This window comes from Oncorhynchus nerka, linkage group LG18, assembly GCF_034236695.1.
Source record: "Oncorhynchus nerka isolate Pitt River linkage group LG18, Oner_Uvic_2.0, whole genome shotgun sequence".
Classification (NCBI taxonomy): Eukaryota; Metazoa; Chordata; class Actinopteri; order Salmoniformes; family Salmonidae; genus Oncorhynchus; species Oncorhynchus nerka.
In genome coordinates, this window is record NC_088413.1 from 41,880,331 (window position 1) to 41,904,005 (window position 23,675).

General features: G+C 45.8%; 1 protein-coding gene across 1 annotated transcript in view; it reads right to left on the reverse strand.

The window, feature by feature from the left end:
* The window catches only part of LOC115145898 (FERM domain-containing protein 6-like), an 89,115-nt gene that overhangs the window by 10,733 nt on the left and 54,707 nt on the right, over positions 1-23,675 (reverse strand). Inside the window, exons 3-9 of the mRNA XM_029687531.2 lie at positions 18,692-18,782; positions 15,135-15,214; positions 14,577-14,653; positions 8,315-8,501; positions 6,850-7,005; positions 6,626-6,691; positions 6,441-6,509 (exon numbers count right to left, since the gene is read on the reverse strand). Coding sequence (XP_029543391.2) covers positions 6,441-6,509; positions 6,626-6,691; positions 6,850-7,005; positions 8,315-8,501; positions 14,577-14,653; positions 15,135-15,214; positions 18,692-18,782 — 726 coding nt within the window. The remainder of the gene's footprint in view (positions 1-6,440; positions 6,510-6,625; positions 6,692-6,849; positions 7,006-8,314; positions 8,502-14,576; positions 14,654-15,134; positions 15,215-18,691; positions 18,783-23,675) is intronic.

The window sequence follows — 23,675 nt, forward strand, 5'->3', positions numbered from 1 at the left end:
TGGGGTCGATAACCTTACAGAGTTCCACTTCTTTCAGCAAAGAAATAAGAAACTGCAGTTGCAGTGGGCTAAGGAACGAAGACACTGGACACTGGAGAATTGGACAAACATTGCCTGGTCTGATGAATCCTGGTTCCTGCTGTTTCACTCTGATAGGACGACTAGGGTATGGAGAAAACCACATGAGTACATCCATCCATCATGCCTCATCTCAACATTGCAGGCTAGTGGTGATGGTGTGGGATGTGTTTTCCTTCCATACATTGCGTCTCTTGATAAAAGCGGAGTAATGTTTGCCACAGGATATCTGAACATCATTGACAATCAGGTGCATACCTTCATGGCAGTGTACCTATCTGCAAATTGAGTTTTTCAGCAGGATAATGTCCCATGCCACAAGGCTAGGATTGTCCAGGGATGGTTCCACGGACATGACAGTGAATTCAGCTTACTGCAGTGGCCTGCCCAGCCACCAGATCTCAATCTGATTGAGCATCTGTGGGATGAGACGGAACAGCCTATTTGGGGTAGAGATCCACTACCAGCCAACTTGTCACAACTGTGGGAAGCATTGGAGTCAACATAGGCCAGCATCCCTGTTGAACGCTTTTGACACCTTGTAGAGTTCGAATCCCCGAGCTGACAAGGTACAAATCTGTCGTTCTGCCCCTGAACAGGCAGTTAACCCACTGTTCCTAGGCCATCATTGAAAATAAGAATTTGTTCTTAACTGACTTGCCTAGTAAAATAAAGGTAAAAATAAAAAAATAAAAAAATAAAGAGTCCATGCCCTGATGAATTGAGGCTGTCCTGAGGGCAACAGTGGGCGCAACTCAATATTAGGAAGGTGTTCCTAATGTTTTGTGCACTCAGTGTATGGCGGTCTAGCTACCCATAGAGAGAAAAGGAAAAGCACAGTGGTTTCATAACCAAGCATGGAAAAGCTAAATTAGGACCTTCTGGATAGTAAACGGATGATGAAGATCCCACATGAATACACTCTGGGGCTGTACAGTCGAAGCCAGTATTTTGTGAAGTGCACCAGTCCCTCCTGCAGCAAAGTACACCCACAACATGATGCTGCCACCTCCGTGCTTCACGGTTGGGATGGTGTTCTTCAGCTTGCAAGCCTCCCCCTTTTCCAACAAACATAACGGTCATTATGGCTAAACAGTTCTATTTTTGTTTCATCAGACCAGAGGACATTTCTCCAGAAAGTACGATCTTTGTCCCCATGTGCAGTTGCAAACCGTAGTCTGGCTTTTTTATGGCGGTGTTGGTGCAGTGGCTTCTTCCTCGCTGAGCGGCCTTTCAGGTTATGTCAATATAGGACTCGTTTTACTGTGGATATAGATACTTTTGTACCTGTTCCCTCCAGCATCTTCACAAGGTCCTTTGCTGTTGTTCTGGGATTGATTCACACTTTTTGCACCAAAGTACGTTCATCTCTAGAAGACAGAACACGTCTCCTTCCTGAGCGGTATGAAGGCTGCGTAGTCCCATGGTGTTTATACTTGCGTACTATTGTTTGTACAGATGAACGGGGTACCTTCAGGCGTTTGGAAATTTCTCCCAAGGCTGAACCAGACTTGTGGAGGTCAATATTTTTTTTCTGAGGTCTTGACTGATTTCTTTTCATTTTCCCAAGATGCCAAGCAAAGAGGCACTGAGTTTGAAGGTAGGCCTTGAAATACACACACAGGTACACCTCCAATTTACTCAAATTATGTCAATTAGCCTATCAAGAGCTTCTACAGCCATGACATCATTTTCTGGAATTTTCCACCAAGCTGTTTAACGGCAAAGTCAACTTTGTGTATGTAACCTTCTGACCCACTGGAATTGTGATACAGTGAATTACAAGTGTATTTAAACAATTGTTGGAAAAATGACTTGTGTCATTCACAAAGTAGATGTCCTAACCGACTTGCAAAAACTGTAAACTTCCGACTTCAACTGTAGGCAGTTGGATGGGCTATTTACAGATGGGCTATGTACAGCTGCAGCGATCGGTAAGCTGCTCAGATAGCTGATGCATAAAGTTAGTGAGGGAGATATAAGTCTCCAAATTCAGCGATTTTTGCCATTTGTTCCAGTAATTGGCAGCAGAGAACTGTAAGGAAAGGCAACCAAAGGAGGTGTTGGCTTTGGGGATGACCAGTGCGATATACCTACTGGAGCACGTTGTTATCGTGACCAGTGAGCTGAGATAAGGTGGAGCTTTACCTAGCATAGACTTATAGATGACCTGGAGCCAGTGGGTCTGGCGATGAATATGTAGCAACGGCCAGCCAACGAGAGCATACAGGTCGCAGTGGTGGGTAGTATATGGGGCTTTGGTGACAAAACGGATAGCACTGTGATAGACTGCATCCAGTTTGCTGAGTAGTGTTGGAGGCTATTTTGTAAATGACATCGCCGAAATCGAGGATCGGTAGGATGGTCAGTTTTACGAGGGTATGTTTGGCAGCGTGAGTGAAGGAGGCTTTGTTGCGAAATAGGAAGCCGAATCTAGATTTAAATTTGGATTGGAGATGCTTAATATGAGTCTGTAAGGAGAGTTTACAGTCTAGCCAGACACGTAGGTGTTTGTAGTTGTCCACATATTTTAAGTCAGAACCGTCCAGAATAGTGATGCTAGTCGGGCGGGTGCGGGCAGCGATCGGTTGAAGAGCATGCATTTCATTTTACTAGCATTTAAGAGCAATTGGAGGCCACGTAAGGAGTGTTGTATGGCATTGAAGCTTGTTTGTAGGTTTGTCAACACAGTGTCCAAAGAAGGGCCAGATGTATACAGAACGATGTCGTCTGCTTAGAGGTGGATCAAGGAATCACCCGCAGCAAGAGCGACATCATTGATATATACAGAGAAAAGAGTCGGCCCGAGAATTTAACCCTGTGGTACCCCCATTGATCTATCATTCCGACCAGCTCATTTGAGATAAATAACTATAACAGTTCCCTGGTCCAAACCAAAAGCCACACAAAGAGTGGAGCAGTGTCAGATATCAGTTTATTAAAAGGTTAGCCTGGCACTCCTTAAGTGTCTCTCTCTCATGCTGTCCATCTGCACGATCAAGACCATTTGATCTCTCAAGAGTCTGACAGTTGTCAGAAGAAATGTCTTCCTCTCCCCTTTCTGGACCTCCCAGACTGAGCCCACACACAGTGGAGCAGGACATACCCTGCTAATGACTGTAGGGCCATACCCCCGAGGCTCTGCCCTAGCCTGAGCCTGTCCCGTCCTATTCTACTCGGACACCTTGTCCATCCAACCCTGGGATCTCCAGAGACCAGACTTGGGGCCAGGCCCAGAAACCTCCTCTCTGTCCATCAGATTTATACCCCCAACATTAGTGGATGTCCAGGAGGAGCCAAACTCCCCCCTGCCAATGGAACAAGCCCTGGCCCCCCTTAACCATCAAAACTCAGACCCTGCCAATAAAACAAAGCTTATCCACCCGCTAACCATGACAACATCTGGTGGTATTTATTGACACGTCCCTCCACCCTTCCCTCCCTCCGCTCCCGCCCACTGCTGCGCTGGGCCGGCTGACGTGCTCAGGGTGGAGCAGCAGTGGAGTGAGAGAGAGAGTCTGTTATTCAGAAGAAGGGTGTGACTGACGGTCCCCGCTGTAAGAGGCCCCTCTAGTCCCTATACAAACCACATCCACCACTACTCCATGCTTTCGTAAGTCTTACTATATGAATAGAAAGGCTATACAGGGACATAGACAGAACAAAACAGGGTCTCTTATCGTAAGTGGCAAAGCATTGCGGTGGCATTGATGACTGTACCACTAGATGAAATGATAGGGTATAATTCATAATTACACAAAGCTATACTAGAGGAACCAATTCACAGAGACATCCTGACATTTACGGTGGGATAGTTGTAAGAAGGGGGCTGTTACATTTTGGACACACCGCATCAACGAACAGTTCAAATATTATTATAATAACTTGGTGGGTGCGTATATTTGTCCTATTTCACACATGTACAAGTGTGTATTGGGAATGTGTTTTTTTGCATATCCCAACTCCCCCTGAGACACCCTCAGTGGCTGCGGTCAAGGCCAGGGTCTGCCATTATCAACGGTGATCCTGGAGCAATTAGGGTTAGGTACCTTGCTCAATTGCACTTTAACAAACTTTTCACCTTATCGGCTGGGGGATTCAAACTAGCAATCTTTCGATAACAGGCCCTACACTCTAATCACTACGCTACTTGTCACCACGGTAAAAGCAGCGGCTTGGTGGCTGTTTGCGCTGATTCAACATGTAGAATATCTGAAACATGTTGGCCAATATTCTGATCAGAGGCACTCAGTTGCACTCGGCTAGTTCCTCATTGTGGTGTGTGTTCTGCTTAATACTGAAATATGGAGACATGGTAAGCTGCTCTCTCTGATAACAGAGACCCTATGGTAAGAAGACTAACTAGCTTTCGCCAAGGAAAAATACACACACATAAATCTGGTCTGTTAATAACTTCTTTGGGATAGGGGGCAGCATTTTCACTTTTGGATGAAAAGCATGCCCAGGGTAAACCGCCTCCTACTCAGTCCCAGATGCTAATATATGCAGTATATTATTAGTACTGGATAGAAAACACTCTAGTTTCTAAAACTGTTTGAATGATGTCTGTGAGTATAACAGAACTCATATGGCAGGCAAAAACCTGAGAAAAAATCCAAACAGGAAGCGGGAAATCTGAGGTTTGTAGTTTTTGAACTCAGCCCCTATCGAATACACAGTAGGATATGGATAATTTTGCACATCCTAAGGCTTCCACTAGATGTCAACTGTCTTTAGAAACTTGTTTCAGGCTTCTACTATAAAGGAGGGGGGAATGAGGGCTATTTGAGTCAGTGGTCTGGCAGCAGCCTTAATCTCAGTCATGCGCATTTCACATGAGAGGTAGATCTCGTTCCATTGCTTTTCTATGTAATTCTCCGGTTGGAATATTATTGAACATTTATGATAAAAACATCCTAAAGATTGATTCTATACTTAGTTTGACAAGTTTCTACGACCTGTAATATAACTTTTTTAACTTTTCGTCCGACGTTCGGTTGGACCTGAACACGTGTTTGGATTTGTTTACCAAACGCCCCAACAAAAGAAGCTATTTGGACATAAATTATGGACTTTATCGAACAAATCAAACAGTTATTGTCAAACTGGGATTCCTGGGAGTGCATTCTGATGAAGATCATTAAAGGTAAGTGAATATTTATAATGCTATTTCTGACTAATGTTGACTGCGCAACATGGCGGATATTTCTTTTGGCTGTTTTGGGCTCTGAGCGCCGTACTCAGATGATGCTTTTTCCGTAAAGTTTAAAAACAATCTGACACAGCGGTTGCATTAAGGAGAGGTTTATCTATATTTCCATGTATAACACATGTATTTTCATCAACATTTATAATGGGTATTTCTGTAAATTGATGTGGCTCTCTGCAAAATCACTGCATGTTTTAGAACTACTGAACATAACACACCAATGTAAAATGAGATTTTTGGATATAAATATGAACTTTACCGAACAAAACATACATGTATGGTGTAACATGAAGTCCTATGAGTGTCATCTGATGAAGATCATTAAAGGTTAGTGATTCATTTTATCTCTATTTGTGCTTTTTGTGTCTCCTCTCTTTGGCTGGAAAAATGGCTGGGTTTTTCTTAACGAGAATTTTATCTTTAAAATGGTGCCTAATACTTGTATGTTTGAGAAATTTGATTTATGAGATTTCTGTTGATTTGTATTTGGCGCCCTGCAATTTCATTGGCTGTTGGCGAGGGATTCCCCGTTCCCAGACAGGTTAAGAATTAAACGGAGAAAAGAGAGAAGACTAAACGAGACAGAAATAGGAATTGAGATAATGCTACTGATTTTGTGTGTGTGTGTTTCCTGGCCAAGGGGAGTTTTCCTAAAGCCCTGATTAGTTCCAGAGGGCCATGGTAGCATGCCGAATGGCACCCTATACCCTTTGTAGTGCACTACTTTTGACCAGGGCCCATAGGGGAAGCATTCCTAGCTGTAGCAGGGGTAAGAAGACCCAACTGTAATATGGACAAGAGGAGATCTGCGTCACTATTTCCACAATTGTAGTCTGCGTAAGAGCTGAACTAACCACTGCCATAAGCCAGAACTGGCTCCAAGCTCCAAAGACGTCACCACCTCTGGAGTCACGAGTGAAAAAACAACAGATCTTCCAGAGAGAGGGATTCCCCTGAGCCTTCTAAGTGCCAAATGACATCCAACATCTGACATTTCTGAACAAGGGACACAGGGAATGAGATGTTCTACTCATAGAAAAATTATTAAAACACTACATATCAGTGTAGTAGGACTTGAACTCGAATCTGACTCAAGTCAAACATTTTCATGACTCATATATTCAATATGTATTATCTCTATGGCTCTACTCACCACAAATACCAGTTTGCCCACGTTGCTCCAGGGAAAATCATACAAGAGCTGTCTCACTGTCCCCATGTTCTAAAAGAAACACAGAAACATACAGTACGTGATATTAATCACCATCTAAACCATATACATGAACTGTGTATTCCAAGACACAAGCCATCACAACCACTTCATTCTTACTCTCGTACCTGGAATATTTGGATTCCACGCAGGGTCAGTCCTAAGGTAAGAGAAGCCTCCACTTCCTTTTTGTCCTGTGGAAGAGATAGAAGTTTTACTGGTAAGTGTATTGTGTGTGTGTGTGTGTGTGTGTGTGTGTGTGTGTGTGTGTGTGTGTGTGTGTGTGTGTGTGTGTGTGTGTGTGTGTGTGTGTGTGTGTGTGTGTTTGTGTGTGTCCAGGTTGACTGCTGACCTTATAGAGTCTGTAGTAGTGGACTGTGACATCATCCAGAAGGGAACACTCCTTGATGTATTTGAGATAAGCCTCGGAGGCGGTGAGGGCAAACTGGTCTTTGTGCATGTTGGGGATGTGTCTCAGGATGTAGTCCCGGCCTCGCTTGGCTATCACCTGGAAGAGAGCGACAGAGATAGAGGCTGAAAATAAATTCTCTCTTAAAAGCATCTCGGTGGAGTGTGATTACTGGCTAATGGCTCTAATTTCAGCTCAATGACAGAAGACAGGAAGGAAGGCTTGCCAGTGGGGTTAATGGAGGTAGATGAAGCCCCCCGCCCAGGGGAGCACAGATGTCTCACATACTGAGATGACGTCCCAAAAGGCATCATCCAGCTGGGCACGAAAGACGTCGTCCACCCTATTCCCTATATAGTGCACCACTTTTGACCCAAGCCCTATCGTCAAAATTGTGCACTATATAGAGAATGGGGTGCAATTAGGGAGGGGCCCGCAATCCCACTGGAATCTAGAAAGCGTACAGTGTCAGGTATGGATTTGGGGTGCTTCTCCTGAACCAGTCACTCACTCAGAACCAGTTAGAGAACATCCTAAGAGGAGGTATTTATGTACCATTCGTGATCGTACAACTATTTCCGTCCCTGTGGCTTCAAAATGGAGATTGGATGGCAACAGGCTAATCACAGGACGTGGTTGGTAAACAGAGGGGTGGACCACCGTTGTGTCTGGGAGGGGGGGGGGGTCAAGTCGAGTAGGAGAGTAGCCGGATCGCATTCAGATCCTTTCTCAAAAGAGTAAATCGTGCTGCGTGCCACTTCCAGGGACCAACATAAAACTAGTGTTCTAGATCCAGCTATCCCAGCATGCTCCAATGAGGGAGCGTGTCAAAGTGTTGGAGCACAGTGATTAATAAAACAGGCTACAGACCTACATTTGGGCTGTGTGTTAGACTACACTCAGTTTGTCCTAATTCGCACCCTACTCCTTCCTCTTGGCCCTAACCCTTCCATGTTTGCAGATCTGTAGCAATATGTTGGATACTTCACCACTACTCTGATTATACCTATCCAGCCAAGGGGAAGGGGAAGGGGGGAGAGTGAATTGGGACGGTCTGAATACTGCCTGGGAAACCACGTGGTACCAGTTAGGTTAGAACAGTGGTATTCAAACTTTTTCAGCGGGGGCCCCATTATTTCCAGTATAATTTATTGCGACCCCACCGCACCCCAAATCTAATGACACAACCTTAAATTCGGCACATTTCGATTTTTACATCAACAAATAACCGTAAAATTCTTTGCATTTTCATCTCATCAAAATAAAAAGAAACCAATAAACACACTTGATCAATAAAATTGAATTGTTCTAATTATCTTTCATTTTATTTTAGCGACAACACTGCAGTTCCCTCAGGGTCGTGACCCGACTACGAATACCACTGGGTTAAAAGGTTAGATCTACTCACCCATGGGGGGAAGTAGGCCTCAGGTTCAAAGTACTTCCCAAAGTGCTTGTTGCGTTTGAAGTTGCCCATATCGGCTTGGAGGGCGAAGGCTGCCAGCAGAAAGTAAGCCTCTTCTCTCTGGATACATTGAGACAGCAACACCTGCTTCCTCAGGTGCCAGTAGTAGTAGTACCTGGCCGAGCGGTCACTATGGGGGAGAGAGGAGAATAACCTTTAGACACATATGGCTATGTAGTAGTAGATCTACATAACTAACGTAGTAGTAGTACCAGGTGCCAGTAGTAGTACCTGGTAAACCTGGGACGATAAACCCGAAAATTATCGACACCGACTATACCGATCACTTATCGCAGGCATTTTGCTGATATACTAGAGAAAGGTAAAGTTTGAAACAAGATAAATGAGCTAATATGGATGAAGGGACAATTGATGGCTACAACCATCTAACTAGTAGTAGTAGTTTAAAGGATCATAAAATACATTTTTAAAAAGTAAAGCTGTGGCGCACATTCATGTTATAAACTTATTGTTCTATTTATTGTTATTGCATCAACTCAGGCAATTTATTGCAATGTGGATTTTCATCCATATTGCCCAGCTCTAGTACCTAGCAGAGGCTCTAGTACCTAGCAAAGGCTCTAGTACCTAGCAGAGGCTCTAGCACCTAGCAGAGGCTCTAGCACCTAGCAGAGGCTCTAGTTGTCACGGTTCATGAATCCACTGCCTCCATTTCTCTTTCTCTCTCTCTCTCTCTCTCCCGTGTTTGTGTGGGCGTGGTTCCCAATCTCGGCCTGATTGTCTGCGCCAGCTGGAACCACTTATCTTCCCTTTATATGTTCTGTAACCAGTGTTTCTTGTTGTCAGATCGTTGTTACTTCCCTGAGGTTGTGTCGTGTGTCCGTACTCATCTCTCGCAGCCCTTGTGTGAATTATCTGCTGTGCTCCTTCCTACCCATCCGGACACACTCCCCTGGATTTCTCAGCACGCTATCATCGGAAGATGCGCACTAGTCCCTGGGTCGGATTCCGTCTGAGTTCAACGAGTCTGACCGAATTCATTTCCCGCAGTATCACGAGAATGGATCAACAAGAGGAGAACATCTCCAGCACAGGTCGGGCAGTACAAGCCCTTGCGACGCAGGTATCCCAGCTGACCCAACAATTACAACATCTGAGGGGTTCCGCTGCGCCACCTACACCGGCAGTTCAACCCGCCCCGCCAGAGCCGGATTCCCAGCTAGAGCCACGGCTACCGACACCAGAGGGTTATTCAGGTGATCCTGACTATTGCAGAGCATTTCTTACGAGATGTTCCATGCATTTCTCGTTGCAGCCACGGACCTTCAACCGTGAACAGTCTAAGGTAGCCTTCGTACTCACACTGCTATCAGGCAAAGCGGCTCTTTGGGGAACGGCGGTGTGGGCGAACCAGGACCCATGCTGCACCTCTTTCCAGACACTCTCCGAGGAGATGAGAAGGGTCTTCGATCGGGCCGTGGCGGGTAGAGAGGCGGCCAGACTACTCGCTGACCTTCGCCAAGGAGACCGTTCAGTATCGGAATACTCCATCCAATTCCGCACTCTGGCCGCAGAGTGTCAGTGGAACGAGGAGGCGCAGTGGGACAGGTTCCTGCATGGGCTGGAGGACCGGATCCAGAAGGAGATTTATGTTCTGGACCTTCCCAGGAGTTTAAATGGACTAGTGGAACTAGCCTTGAGGGTCGACGCTCGTCTGAGTCGTATTGGCCGCCGAGCATGCCCTAACAGACCGTATGACGACATGGAGGGCTGGCATGCCAGCGGCGGGAACACGGACAGTTCAGCCTCCGCTCACGAACCCATGCAGCTGGGGAGAGCTCGCCTCTCCCGGGAAGAGAGGGAGAGGCGGAGATCCCAAGGACTCTGTCTCTACTGTGGTAGAGCGGGCCACTTTATCCACTCCTGCCCGGTAAAAGATCAGGCCCGGTAGTAAGCATGAGGCTACTATCGGGTGGTGTCACCACAGAGAAGACCTCATCATCTACTCTCCTCCCGGTAAGACTAAGATGGGCCACCCACACGCACGACACCCAAGCCTTACTGGACTCAGGAGCAGAGGGTAATTTCATGGACTTCAAGCTCGCTCACAAACTCCAGATTCCTATCACCTCACTCACGCACAAGATATCCGTCAACGCTCTCAATGGTCAAGAACTCCCCAACATTTCTCACACCACTGAACCTATCACACTCATCACTTCTGGCAATCACACTGAGACACTATCATTTCTACTCATGGACTCACCCCTGTCACCATTAGTTCTCGGCCACCCTTGGCTCACCCAACACAACCCCAGAGTTGACTGGGTTCATAACTCTATATCCATGTGGAGTAACAAGTGTCTTGAGTCCTGTTTAGTGTTTGCTTGTTCGTCTGTGTCTGATTCTGTGTTTCTAGAGGAGGCAGTGGATTTGTCTAACGTGCCCGTTGAATACCTCGACCTGAAGGAGGTGTTCAGTAAGTCCCGTGCTGCTTCTCTTCCTCCACATCGTCCCTATGACTGTGCAATAGAATTATTGCCAGGTGAGTCTCCGCCTAAAGGCAAGTTATATTCACTCTCTGGCATCTGGATTCATTCGTCCTTCCTGTTCTCCAGCGGGGGCGGGGTTCTTCTTTGTGGGGAAGAAGGACGGATCTCTGCGTCCTTGCATTGATTACCGTGGGTTGAATAACATCACAGTGAAGAATACCTATCCCTTACCGTTGATGTCCTCAGCCTTTGAAAGATTACAGGGAGCATCCGTGTTCACTAAGTTGGATTTACGTAATGCATATCATTTGGTTCGCATAAGGGGGGGGGACGAATGGAAGACCGCGTTTAACACCCCCAGAGGGCACTTCGAATATTTGGTCATGCCTTTTGGGCTATCCAACTCCCCAGCGGTTTTCCAGGCACTCGTCAATGACGTGCTGAGAGATATGATTGATCAGTTCATATATGTTTACCTGGATGACATACTGATTTTTTCTTCTTCTCTCCAGGAACACGTTCAGCACGTCAGACGAGTGCTTCAGAGGTTGTTGGAGAATGGACTTTTTGTCAAGGCGGAGAAATGCATTTTTCATGCACAATCCGTTCCATTCCTAGGTTACATCGTCTCGACTGAAGGTATTCGCATGGATCCTGACAAGGTTAAGGCTGTGGTGGATTGGCCAAGCCCAGATTCCCGTAAAGCCCTACAGAGGTTTCTGGGATTCGCCAATTTCTACCGGCGTTTCGTTCGCAACTTTAGTCAGATAGTTGCTCCTCTTACCGCCTTAACCTCCCCCAGAGTGACGTTCAGGTGGTCCGATACAGCCGAGGCTGCATTCGCCAAACTCAAGAGCCGCTTTGTTTCGGCTCCCATCCTCATAGCTCCCGATCCCTCGCGTCAGTTCGTGGTGGAGGTGGACGCTTCAGAGGTGGGGGTAGGTGCGGTACTTTCCCAACGTTCCTCTTCTGACGACAAGATGCACCCTTGCGCGTTTCTTTCCCATCGGTTATCACCTGCGGAACGCAACTACGACATTGGCAACAGAGAGTTGTTGGCAGTGAAGTTAGCACTGGAGGAGTGGCGCCATTGGTTAGAGGGTTCGGGGTACCTTTTATAGTTTGGACCGATCACAAAAATTTGGAATATATCAGAACCGCCAAGCGACTCAACTCCAGGCAGGCGCGGTGGGCACTCTTTTTCGGACGTTTTGACTTCTCTCTCTCGTATCGCCCGGGTTCCAAGAATGTCAAACCCGATTCCCTTTCTCGCATTTTTGACCATTCCGAATGCCCATCCACTCCCGAGTGCATCCTACCCGGGACCCTAGTGGTCTCCACACTCACATGGGAGGTTGAATCGAGGGTCAAAACGGCCTTAGAAGGGGTAACGCCTCCGCCCGGTTGCCCGCCTAATCGGTTGTTTGTGCCGGAGGGGTGTCGTTCCGATGTTATTCGGTGGGGGCATTGCTCCAACGTAGCGTGTCATCCAGGAGTCAGCCGCACTAGCTTTTTGGTTAAGCAACGCTTTTGGTGGCCACTGATGGCTCGTGACATTCACAGTTTTGTCTTGGCTTGCTCGGTTTGTGCCACTGGGAGGACTTCTAATCGACCCCCAGATGGGTTACTCCAACCGCTGTCGGTCCCTTCGAGACCCTGGTCCCACATCGCGCTAGATTTTGTTACCGCCCTTCCGCCCTCCCAGGGCAAGACGGTTGTTTTGATCGTGGTGGACCGGTTCTCGAAGGCGGCTCATTTTATTCCCTTGCCTAAATTACCATCTGCCAAGGAGACAGCGGTAACTGTCGTGGATCACGTCTTTCGCTTACATGGCCTGCCGATGGACGTAGTTTCTGACAGGGGGCCCCAATTTGTGTCCAAGTTTTGGCAAGAGTTTTGTAGGTTACTGGGAGCGAGTGTCAGCCTGTCTTCAGGGTTTCATCCCCAGAGCAACGGTCAAACGGAGAGGGCCAACCAAGATTTGGAGAGAGTGTTGCGATGTTTAAATGTTTCTAAGAATCCCTCTTCCTGGAGTCAACAACTCTCTATGGTTGAGTACGCTCACAATTCGTTGCCAGTGGCAGCCACGGGTCTCTCTCCGTTTGAGTGTAGTTTAGGTTACCAGCCACCTATCTTTCCCAGTACGGAGTCCGAGGTCACTGTTCCCTCCGCTCACGCTTTCATCCAGAGGTGCCGTCACGCATGGAGCAGAGCCCGTGAGACTCTTCTCCGGGTGGGGGCGCGCACCAAGGCTAAGGCCGATCGCCACCGGTCGAAGCCTCCGGTATACGTCGTTGGCCAAAGAGTGTGGCTTTCTACTAAGAACATTCCACTCCGATCCGTTTCGAACAAGCTTGCCCCCAAATTTATCGGCCCGTTCAAAGTCACCAGGATCATTAGTCCGGTGGCGGTCCGGCTCAAGCTTCCTCCGGCGTATAGGAGAATTCATCCTACCTTTCATGTGTCTAAAATAAAACCTGTGTTTCAGGCCCGCATTAACCCGCCGGTCCCGGTTCCCCCGCCGCCACGACTTGTTGATGGGGAACTCACCTTTTCTGTCAATCGTATTTTGGACTCTAGAAGGAGGGGACGCGGATTCCAGTACCTGGTGGACTGGGAGGGTTACGGCCCGGAGGAGAGAAGTTGGGTACCTGCTAGGGACATTCTGGATCACTCCCTTATCGACGATTTCAATCGACAGGTAAATTCGCCTGGGAACGCCAAGAGGCGTTCCTATGGGGGGGGTATTGTCACGGTTCATGAATCCACTGCCTCCCTTTCTCTTTCTCTCTCTCTCTCTCTCTCTCACCCGTGTTTGTGTGGGCGTGGTTCCCAATCTCGGCCTGATTGTCTGCGCCAGCTGGAACCACTTATCTTCCCTTTATATGTTCTGTAACCAGTGTTTCTTGTTGTCAGATCGTTGTTACTTCCCTGAGGTTGTGTCGTGTGTCCGTACTCATCTCTCGCCGCCCTTGTGTGAATTATCTGCTGTGCTCCTTCCTACCCATCCGGACACACTCCCCTGGATTTCTCAGCACGCTATCATCGGAAGATGCGCACTAGTCCCTGGGTCGGATTCCGTCTGAGTACAGTCTGTCTGTCCTGTTGCTGCTGTAAACTGTATTCATTAAACCATCGTTGCTTGCATCTTGCATCCGCCTCTGTATTGTTACACTAGTACCTAGCAGAGGCTCTAGTACCTAGCAGAGGCTCTAGTACCTAGCAGAGGCTCTAGTACCTAGCAGAGGCTCTAGCACCTAGCAGAGGCTCTAGCACCTAGCAGAGGCTCTAGCACCTAGCAGAGCAGTCACTAAAGGGGAGGAGAGAGAATATTATGTTACTGATCTTTATACTGTAGTAATACCTGGCGGAACAGTCACTGTGGGGTGCAACATAATGGACATTATATTAGTACTACTATTTATATACTACAGTAGTGGAGGTACTCGGTGCCAGTAGTACCTGGCTGAATGGTCACTGATAACAACCTTTAGAGACACAGCCCAGCATACTAGGGCTGGGATTCAATCCGTAGAGAGCTGTTTAAATGAGATGGCATTCACGGTGAACGCTGCAGATGTCGGCTCAATCGGAAATTACCTTTAAATGACAAGCCCTGCTACAGCAGTCTTGGATTGAATCCCGGCCTAGGTCTTCACTCTATTCGTGCTGTAGTCTCAGCATCTATCAGAATCAAATAGTACATTTCTATTGCTAATAGTAATTTCTAGGATCTCTGTGGGATTACTTGCCTTATTAATCTCCCATTCTCAACGTAATACTGAGCCCTGAAGTGGATAATCATGGGAGGCCCAAACTGGTCGATGCCCTGAAAACATCAAGATACCTTGGTTATTTTCGAGCAAATCAAACCATCAAGACAGTGTATTCATTCTATCAATATAATATCAAAACTATCATCCTGACAGTGAAATCAAAAGCAGTTGCTGACATCAAATTTAATTGTACTCTGTCTGTTGTGTTAATCTTGGAAACCTTGAAACCCTGATGAAGACAGCTGAGCTGTCAAAATGTTGGTTAAATCAATTATTGCATCGGAGCTCTTAGTGTGCGGCTTTTCCTTTTCTTTTCTAAAGGGCTAATCTTGCAAGCCATATTCCACGTCTCTAGAGAGATATTACTGTTGTCTTGTACTGTAGACCAGTGGTTTACAACCATATTTTGGTTACTGTACCACAAACTGATTTTTGCTCTGCCCGGAGTACCCCTGAAGTGTGCATTCTCAAGTCCAAGTATCCCCAGGGGTCCTAGTATCCCTGGTTGGGAACCACTGCTGTAGATTGACTCACCTTGCTTGCCTCTCTCTTCCACTCCTTGGGACAGTACTTGGACAGCTTCTGGCCCAGCTCCATGTAGATATGCTCATTGTCTGGAGGGGGAAACAAACAAACCAGAGTTACATACAGAAAGCAGCTGTGTTAGAGAGCATTAAATATGCGATGCATTGTGCGTAAATTGCGACTGACTAATCTATAAAAAATAATGAGTAGGGAGTATGATGCAAGGTAATTTGTAGATCAGTCCGTTGACAGTCGACTGTAACGTCTAACCATGGGTGCGTTCCTCTGCCCAGGTGTTGCTGACCCATGCCAGATCTTACAACACCTGGATAGATATTGTACGTATCGGCAAACCACATGTGGATCAAGCCCATGGACGCGTTCGACATTTAATGATCTACAAAATCACTTGGCATCATGAATAACTACTCAATATTATTTGTAGATTAGTCAGTCACAATCGACCCATAATACATCATGGTTTTGATGTTTTCGATCATGGCCCAAGATTAGTCTAAGTTGCTTTTGATGACACAGAGAAGGGTTAGATGGAGATATCACAGAGATAGATAAATAAGATTTACTTTATATATACGGTGTGGCAAAAAAGTATTTAGTCAGCCACCAATTGTGCAAGTTCTCCCACTTAAAAAGATGAGAGAGGCCTGTCATTTTCATCATAGGTACACTTCAATTATGACAGACAAAATGAGTAGAAAAAAATCCAGAAAATCACATTGTAGGATTTTTTATGAATTTATTTGCAAATTAGGGTGGAAAATAAGTATTTGGTCACCTACAAACAAGCAAGAATTCTGGCTCTCACAGACCTGTAACTTCTTCTTTAAGAGGCTCCTCTGTCCTCCACTCGTTACCTGTATTAATGGCACCTGTTTGAACTTGTTATCAGTATAAAAGACACCTGTCCACAACCTCAAACAGTCACACTCCAAACTCAGTTATTAGGAAATGGAAGACATACAAGACCACTGATAATCTCCCTCGATCTGGGGCTCCACGCAAGATATCACCCCGTGGGGTCAAAATGATCACAAGAACGGTGAGCAAAAATCCCAGAACCACACGGGGGGACCTAGTGAATGACCTGCAGAGAGCTGGGACCAAAGTAACAAAGCCTACCATCAGTAACACACTACGCCGCCAGGGACTCAAATCCTGCAGTGCCAGATGTGTCCCCCTGCTTAAGCCAGTACATGTCCAGGCCCATCTGAAGTTTGCTAGAGAGCATTTGGATGATCCAGAAGAAGATTGGGAGAATGTCATATGGTCAGATGAAACCAAAATATAACTTTTTGGTAAAAACTCAACTCGTCATGTTTGGAGAACAAAGAATGCTGAGTTGCATCCAAAGAAGACCATACCTACTGTGAAACATGGGGGTGGAAACATCATGCTTTGGGGCTATTTTTCTGCAAAGGGACCAGGACGACTGATCCGTGTAAAGGAAAGAATGAATGGGGCCATGTATCGTGATATTTTGAGTGAAAACCTCCTTCCATCAGCAAGGGTATTGAAGATGAAACGTGGCTGGGTCTTTCAGCATGACAATGATCCCAAACACACTGCTCGGGCAACAAAGGAGTGGCTTCGTAAGAAGCATTTCAAGGTCCTGGAGTGGCCTAGCCAGTCTCCAGATCTCAGCCCCATAGAAAATCTTTGGAGGGAGTTGAAAGTCCGTGTTGCCCAGCAACAGCCCCAAAACATCACTGCTCTAGAGGAGATCTGCATGGAAGAATGGGCCAAAATACCAGCAACAGTGTGTGAAAACCTTGTGAAGACTTACAGAAAACGTTTGACCTCTGTCATTGCCAAAAAAGGGTATATAACAAAGTATTGAGATAAACCTTTGTTATTGACTAAATACTTATTTTCCACCATATTTTGCAAATAAATTCATTAAAAATCTTACAATGTGATTTTCTGGATTTCTTTTTCTCATTTTGTCTGTCAAAGTGTACCTATGATGAAAATTACAGGCCTCTCTTATCTTTTTAAGTGACCATTGCACTGGTGATAATAATCTAATATAACAGCTGGCATTGAATCATGTATTTATTTTCAACAAATGTAGTTTATTTTTTTCAATTAAGAAAACTTAACTTATTTACTTGTAACCCTGCAATGGTTTTAGGTTGGTCCAAAGAGTAATATTTTTATAGTGTGGAAACAACTACAAAGGAAAGCACATTGCAACAGTGCCAGTCAGACAGATGGCCACCAGATGAGATGAGCCAATGTTAAGTCTACAGGACAGGTCTCTGAGCCAATGGCAGCCTGCAGGTCTTCAGTATGAGCCAATCACGTGCCCTGCAGGACAAGTCTATTGACCAGTCTAGTGGGGCTGATTTAGGGACATTCCTGAGCTGCTTGTCTGAACAGCATGAAATCACAAGGCAAACAGTGACTATCCACCCCCACTCTAACCCATACCCCGACCCCCAGCCATACCAACCACCCCCAGCCCCAACCCCTCAGCCTCTGTGTCCCTCGCACTGACCAATCATCACTCCGTCCCCATGCCTCTGTCACCCCACTCCACCTCTCTCCAGCACAACTAGGGAGCAGACCAGTCAGTTAGCTAAGCTCTGATTTACCAGTCATCATCATTCCTTTTTCTCCCTCCCTCTCTCTCTCTAGTCAGTCTGCCTGGTGAAATGTGCAGTTAATCATCTGTCATCTGTACTGCGGGGCATAGAGTCAGTAGAGTCTCTATACTGGAAGACTCGCCTGTCAAACCTTTTCCTCCTTTCTTTTCTGATCCTTGACTTTTCCACTCCAATGGCTTTTAAAGAAGAGCCAAACCTGTTGGTTCAGCAGGGAAACGCTCAGCTCATAACACGTACAACTAACAGAGAAGATTAAGATGACAGAGAGAGAGAGAGAGAGAGAGAGAGTGATAAAGAGAAAAAGAAAGAGACAGAGAGAGGCGCGCACCAGAGGGAATGTCTGACATAATGATTGCTCAAAGGCTGCCTCAGAGAGTCTAACTCTCTGTTCTAATTATCCATCCTTCTGTCCCAAGTGTGCACTTGTTCACTTGCCTTAATTGATTTATAAGGAAATGACTGGTATGAGACAGACGGAAACCACAGGAGGCTTCTGGGGGGAGGACGGCTCATAATAATGGATGGAATGGAGAGAATGGCATCAAACCCTTGGAAACCGTGGGTTTGATGTGTTTGATACCATTCCATTTATTCTGCTCCAGCTATTACTAAGAGCCCGTCTTCCCCAATTAAGGTGCCACCGGCGCCTGTGGTGGAAACTCCCACTAGCCCATGTATACACACCAATCCAATGCTTTTAAATGTGTGGGGTGAAGTACACAAGTGCATACCTCCGGAGAATTGAGGCGTAACTCATTGGGACCTTTCTGTACAGAGGAAGGCTCATGCCTTTCATATGACACACACTAAGCTATGCGGCTACTTTAAGACAAATGGGCTGATCTGGGCGAGATATGTCACATAGCCATGGACGATGGACACATGAAAACACACACACAGACAGACATGCACACAGCGACAACGGTAAACCATTCTTACTCTGAATGACACTGAGTCCAAACAGGTGACAGTCCTTCAGTCGGAGCAGGTCACACACCTGGATGAGCAGCTCCTGGCACAAAGTCTTCACCTGAGCAGAGAGAGAGAACACATAGCAAGAGGTTTAATGTCAGGATGTGCAGGGGGAAATCGGAGGTATTTAGACTAGGTCCGACCCCAATTATTCAACTGGTCAATTGTTTGGTCGTTAGGCTGTTGGCCGACCTAAATGGTTTTAGACAACATTTCTGTCCATTAAAATAACATCAAAGTGATCAGTGAAGAGGCGACTCTGGGATGCTGGCCTTCTAGGCAGAGTTCCTCTGTCCAGTGTCTGTGTTCTTTTGCCAATCTTAATATTTTATTTTTATTGGTCAGTCTGAGATATAGCTTTTTCTTTGCAACTCTGCTTAGAAGGCCATCATCCCGGAGTCGCCTCTTCAATGTTGACGTTGAGACTGGTGTTTTGTGTGTACTATTTAATGAAGCTGCAAGTTGAGGACTTTGTCTGTTTCTCAAACTAAACATTCTATGTCCTCTTGCTCAGTTGTGCACCGGGGCCTCCCACTCCTCTTTCTATTCTGATTAGAGCCAGTTTGCGCTGTTCTGTGAAGGGAGTAGTACACAGCGTTGTACGAGATCTTCAGTTTCTTGGCAATTTTTCGTATGGAATAGCCTTCATTTCTCAGAACAAGAATAGACTGACGAGTTTCAGAAGAAAGATATTTCTTTCTGGCCATTTTGAGCCTGTAATCGAACCCACAAATGCTGATGCTCCAGATACTCAACTAGTGTAAAGAAGGACAGTTTTATTGCTTCTTTAATCAGAACAACAGTTTTCAGCTGTGCTAACATAATTGCAAAATGGTTTTCTAATGATTAATTAGCCTTTTAAAATTATAAACTTGGATTAGCTAACCCCATGTGCCATTGGAACACAAGAGTGATGGTTGCTGATAATGGGCCTCTGTACGCCTATGTAGATATTCCATTCAAAATCCGCCATTTCCAGCTACAATAGTCATTTAAAAGATTAACAATATCTACACTGTATTTCTGATCAATTTTATGTTATTTTAATGGACAAAGTTTTTAGCTTTTCTTACAAAAACAAGGACATTTCTACGTGACCACAAACTTTTGAACGGTAGTGTGTAATATATATACGCATATATATATATGTAGACAGTGTAGACATATATATATATATATATATATATATATATATATATATATATATATATATACACTGCTCAAAAAAAGAAAGGGAACACTAAAATAACACATCCTAGATCTGAATGAATGAAATATTCTTATTAAATACTTTTTTCTTTACATAGTTGAATGTGCTGACAACAAAATCACACAAAAATGATCAATGGAAATCAAATTTATCAACCCACGGAGGTCTGGATTTGGAGTCACACTCAAAATTAAAGTGGAAACCACACTGCAGGCTGATCCAACTTTGATGTAATGTCCTTAAAACAAGTCAAAATGAGTCTCAGTAGTGTGTGTGGCCTCCACGTGCCTGTATGACCTCCCTACAACGCCTGGGCATGCTCCTGATGAGGTGTCGGATGGTCTCCTGAGGGATCTCCTCCCAGACCTGGACTAAAGCATCCGCCAACTCCTGGACAGTCTGTGGTGCAACGTGGCTTTGGTGGATGGAGAGAGACATGATGTCCCAGATGTGCTCAATTGGATGCAGGTCTGGGGAACGGGCGGGCCAGTCCATAGCATCAATGCCTTCCTCTTGCAGGAACTGCTGACACACTCGAGCCAAATGAGGTCTAGCATTGTCTTGCATTAGGAGGAACCCAGGGCCAACCAGCATATGGTCTCACAAGGGGTCTGAAGATCTCATCTCGGTACCTAATGGCAGTCAGGCTACCTCTGGCGAGCACATGGAGGGCTGTGCGGCCCCCCAAAGAAATGCCACCCCACACCATGACTGTCCCACCGCCAAACCGGTCATGCTGGAGGATGTTGCAGGCAGCATAATGTTCTCCACGGCGTCTCCAGACTTTGTCGCGTCTGTCACGTGCTCAGTGTGAACCTGCTTTCATCTGTGAAGAGCACAGGGCGCCAGTGGCAAATTTGCCAATCTTGGTGTTCTCTGGCAAATGCCAAACGTCCTGCACGGTGTTGGCCTGTAAGCACAACCCCCACCTGTGGACGTTGGGCCCTCATACCACCCTCATGGAGTCTGTTTTTGACCGTTTGAGCAGACACATGCACATTTGTGGCCTGCTGGAGGTCATTTTGCAGGGCTCTGGCAGTGCTCCTCCAGCTCCTCGTTGCACAAAGGTGGAGGTAGCGGTCCTGCCGCTGGGTTGTTGCCCTCCTACGGCCTCCTCCACATCTCCTGATGTATTGGCCTGTCTCCTGGTAGCGCCTCCATGCTCTGGACACTACGCTGACAGACACTGCAAACCTTCTTGCCACAGCTCGCATTGAATTGCCATCCCGGATGAGCTGCACTACCTGAGCCACTTGTGTGGGTTGTAGACTCCGTCTCATGCAACCACTAGAGCGAAAGCACCGCCAGCATTCAAAAGTGACCAAAACATCAGCCAGGAAGCATAGGAATTGAGAAGTGGTCTGTGGTCACCACCACTCCTTTATTGGGGGTGTCTTGCCAATTGCCTATAATTTCCACCTGTTGCCTATTCCATTTGCACAACAGCATGTGAAATGTATTGTCAATCAGTGTTGCTTCCTAAGTGGACAGTTTGATTTCACAGAAGTGTGATTGACTTGGAGTTACATTGTGTTGTTTAAGTGTTCCCCTTTTTTTTAGCAGTATATATATATATATATAAATGTGGGAGAGGCTCCATATGGAGGGTGTGCCTCCAGAGGCCAAATCAAGCTCTGTACCGCATCGCCATGCGCCTCCCAAATGTTTTAACAATGCGGAGGGCTCTGTATAGCTCCTCATTGACATGATCGTTGACGGTAGTTGGGGGCAGTGCATCCTGTATAAACACAAATTCACTTCCTTGACAACAGCTCTACACTGCTCTGTGAAGCATGAATGCCCTGACTTCTGAGGGCATATCCCCGTAAATGCTGCATGGCCAATGCAGCTGTCGGATTGACCATTCACAAAGATGCACAATGCACTTTCTCCCGCCAATTCGTGCACATTCATTGTTTCTTAACTTCATTGTGTGAATTGTTTGCGTTTGATTGTTAGTATATCAATCCCAATTACATATATCACCAGTACTACATTTACCGTTCAGTCTTTCCGTTGTCATTGTCTTGTCACAACTTCCGCCGAAGTCAGCTCGTGTCCCTTGTTCGGGCGGCGCTCGGCGGTCAACGTCACCGGCTTTCTAGCCATCGCCGCTTCATTTTTCATTGTTCCATTTGTTTTGTCTTGTTCCCTGCACACCTGGTTTACATTCCCTAATCACACTGCATGTATTTATTCCTCTGTTCCCCCCATGTCTTTGTGTGGAATTGTTTTTGTTACGTGTTTCGTGTTACGCGCCAGGCTGGTTTTTCCCCTGTATTCCGTGGTATTTCACGAGGGATGTTTAATTGTTAATCGTTTGCTTATTATTGTGACTGTTTCGCGCCTTGCACTTTTACCTTTGGCTGGTTTTTACGCAGTGGCGTCTGTCTGTTTTATTTGCCTCTGCCTAAATAAAGTGTGCGCCTGTTCACAACTCTCTGCTCTCCTGCACCTGACTTCTCCACCAGTAGCGCACAACCCTGACATGTCTGAGTGGACACATTGTTTGCAGAGTGCACAACCTATGCTACACTTGTGACAAACACATTTTGGTTAATTTCATTCCTTTTACAAGTTGTAAATGTAGTCATTGTCTTTTGTTTGGAGCGCTCCAGTCAATGTTGAGTAAGGATGCACACACACAGAAGTAGGCCTATAGGCTACCTGAAAAAATCTTCCATCTCTCTCCCTTTCTATAACCACTCAGTGTGAAAGAAAAAAATGTCATGCTTTGATCCAGTGGAAACGCCAAAAAATAGGCCTACCTGATTACTGCTTATTACTGCTGACTTGGACGGAAATAGGTACTCATTTTTGGGTGGTGGTACTGTTTATATTTAGCTGCAGGAGCTCCACAATACTTTTGAGCTAATATTCTATAAGAAGAACAGGAGCTCAAGCAGTAGAATATTTGAGGAGCCAGTAGCTTTGTTGCCGGTACTTCGCTCCAGTGAGCTCCTGCCCAAGTCATACACCGGCTTCTTTCTCCTTTTTTCGCAAATAGCCCACAGCTGTGTCTGTCCCGAGCTCACTGGCTAAACTCTGAGGGCCTAGAATATTTTCGCTAGCACTAACTTTTGGGCTGGACCCAACTTAATAGTTGATACAACAATGTTTTAAATTCGTTGCAGACAGGCTATGTGTAGCCCAATGGGATTTTTTTTAAATCAGGATATTTTCGACTTCCTGGCTGCAATGTTTTTTATTTGTTAGCTTTATGTAGGATATTTGTACATAGTTGGCAATGGCAATAGAAGTTCATTTTTAGGTTTGTATCATTTTCATCTAGATTTGGATAGAATTTTTTGATTAACCACATGACAATGATTTTGAGATACGAAGACGTTATTATAAATGAAATGAAACTGTTCCACGAAAATGTGCAAATGAAACCCATGACTGGCATGCAGATCGGTAGAAATGTTAAGATAAATTGGCATTCGACATGAGAAAGGTTGCCGACTCCTTGTGTAGCCTATTACCAGCAACTTCAGGAGAGTAATGGCAGAATCTGCGAAAGCCAGCGAGAGCGGGAGGAGGATGGCCGGGTCAGGTAAAAAAAAAAAGAAGCTCTGGTTATCTTGATCTCTGGCGCTCTCGTGAGGCATTTGTCTTATTTCATCGAAGCTTTAAGCATCAGACAAGCGCAATGCATACAGTTTATTTGATTAAAACACATAGGGTGTGTCTATATATGGAAAGATACACGCTTAACATTTTCGAGCAATCGATTTGTCG